The sequence below is a fragment of the Rhinopithecus roxellana genome, chromosome 17, assembly GCF_007565055.1.
Source record: "Rhinopithecus roxellana isolate Shanxi Qingling chromosome 17, ASM756505v1, whole genome shotgun sequence".
NCBI classification, from domain to species: Eukaryota; Metazoa; Chordata; class Mammalia; order Primates; family Cercopithecidae; genus Rhinopithecus; species Rhinopithecus roxellana.
This window is the reverse complement of record NC_044565.1, coordinates 98,854,704-98,857,068: the sequence shown is the minus strand read 5'-3', so window position 1 is coordinate 98,857,068 and position 2,365 is coordinate 98,854,704. Positions and strand designations below refer to the sequence as shown.

General features: G+C 49.0%; 1 protein-coding gene across 1 annotated transcript; it reads right to left on the bottom strand.

Moving 5' to 3' along the window:
• Nucleotides 1–283: 283 nt before the first annotated feature.
• LOC104668950 (ran-specific GTPase-activating protein-like) lies at nt 284–1,253 on the bottom strand. Its single transcript, XM_030921319.1, has 2 exons — nt 1,118–1,253; nt 284–1,000 (listed from the first exon to the last, which is right to left on the bottom strand). Exons 1-2 carry the CDS (start codon nt 1,130–1,132, stop codon nt 416–418), a joined length of 600 nt encoding a protein of 199 aa, XP_030777179.1. The 5' UTR covers nt 1,133–1,253; the 3' UTR covers nt 284–415.
• Nucleotides 1,254–2,365: the final 1,112 nt, after the last annotated feature.

The window sequence follows — 2,365 nt, the reverse complement described above, 5'->3', positions numbered from 1 at the left end:
TTCAAAGAGCCCGTATTGGGGTGTGGGTGTGCGTGAGAGAAATGGGTATCACCTGTTTACCCTGGATTTGGGAGCCATAGCCACCCCACATTCTTTTTTTTTTTTTTTTTCCAGGTTCCAAATGTGTTTTTTATTCACTATTTTTGATGACTATAAATAAGTGTTTCCACTATGGAAAAGAAAGTTAGCACAGTACATTTTCATGACTGGGGAATGGATTTTCTGAAGTCATCTTCAATAGGGCAAAAACTTAGAAACAACAACAACAAAAACAACCTGAAAGTTGAATTCAGTTCTTTATATAACGTCCCTTGTGAAAATGAAAGAATAAAAACAAACCGAAAAAGAGGGGCAGGGTAAAATTTTTTTAAAAAAAGGAAAGGAAAGAGAGGAAAAGGAAATAAAAGAAGACGATTTATTGCTTCTCCTCAGCATCCTCCTTGGTCTCCTTCACCGAGAGAGCTTCTAGCTTTTCCGCCACTTTTTCAGCATGATCATTTTTGCCTGATCCTTTCTTTTCTCTCTCTTCGATCTCTTTCCTGCATTCTTCAAACTTTGTTTTGAATTTCTGTGCATTCTCAGCATTCAGGAAGCGGATGGCCAGCAGCTCTGGCTTGGGGCACTCGTCGGCGAAGTCAGCGTGGGTGTTCCAGACCCAGGCACGGTCACTACCTGCACTGGGCTTCAGCTCCATCATCGGCGTGATGTAGTGGTTGGCACAGATCTTCAGGGTCTTGTCCCTCCGCATGAGAAGGCGGATGGCCCCTTTCTCCTTGTGCTTCAGGAGCTTGACATTACCAGTGCCTCGCTCCTTCCATTCTGGGAGATCGTTCTCTGAGGCAAATCGCAACAGTTTCGCCCGCATTTTAAAAAGTTCCTCTTCATCTTCTTCCAGCGTTTTAATTTCTTGCTCAGGAAGAGAAACTATTGGCTCAAACTGAGGGTCATGGTTGGATTCTTCTGTATTCTCAGTGGAAGTATTATGGTCCTCATGAGTGTCCTGCAGGCCGGCGGGGGTTGGTGGCGGCTGCGCGGGCCGCCCACGTGGCCGCTGATAACGGCCCCGGTCCCACCGGACCCGCCCGCCCACCCTGTCCCCACTTGGGCCCGGCCGCACCTTGGCGGCCGCCATGGGGGCGCGGCGGCTTGGCTGGGTAGGTAGTCGCTGGCTCCGCGGCCTCTGGGCGGCTACTCGTAGCTCCTTCCCTCCGCGTCTGGCGCCGGCGCCTCCCGCCCGCCCGCTCTTCCCTCCCCACCCCACCCCACCCCACATTCTTGTCTACATCCAGAGGGCAGTTTGTTACGTTTGTTGTAATAAAGAGTGTTGTTTTTGTAGGCAGGAAAACTTGGTTAAAATCTTCACTTATTGCTTACTAAACTTTTGATTTAGGGTATGTTACTTAACATCCTTAATCTTCGTTTTTCCCAAATGTAAAATATGTGTAATTATGTCTGTGTTGAAAGGTTTTATAACAATGATACAAAAATGCCTACCTTGTCTTTAAATAAGATAATATCTGTTATGGTGCTGGAAAGGACAGGCACAGAGCAGGGGTGGGATCTTTGCAGACTCTTCTCACTGAAGAGAGTTGGGAGGGGCTCTCTGTAGTGGCTGGGAAAGAGGGAGCGAGGAGAGAGGCTGTTTTACTGAGAGGCTGAGAAACAGCCTCAGGACCACACTTCTCCTATAAGATGGGTCAGGATGCTCCCAGCAGGCTGGAGCCTCCTTTAAAGTTGAGGATCAGGCTCCTCTTATCACCCAGGGACACCAGGTATGGGCTGCCATCCATTTTCTCTGGATCCTTCCAGGACTTACTGCCCCCAGTAAGGAGGAGACCTTCCTCCTAGAGCCCTGTGCACCTCGGCTGTGAGACTACCTTCTGGGAACAAAACTGTCTGAACAGGGGAGGGGCCCATCCTGAGACAGGCTGGAGGCACCTGCTGGGGCTACTGAGGCTGCCACCTTGGGCTGTAGATAAGGAGAGATGGCAGAGATAATAGGAAGCCTTCCTGTTAGTGCCAACAAAAGAACAGCTGGGCACAGATAATGCAGCCTGTCATTTCCTAGCCTGGAGTGTGACAAGACTGGCTTTGTGTGACTCAGATTAATTCTGTGTGTGTCTGTGTGTCTGGTATTCAGTGGGGAAAGGCCATGGAAGGAGGGAGAGGCTGGGGCAGGACTGGGAATCTGACAAAGATAGTGTTTTGGGGCTTTCCCATTTCCTCTTTCTATACCTCTTTCCCCTTCAGCTACCCAGCACCTTTGGAATTCCTCCATATCCTTTCCTTTAGTTGACCTGCAATGAGCTGGGGGTAGGATTATCCCAAGTTCTTCCTAGAATGATTATCTCTTAAGAGCCCAAGA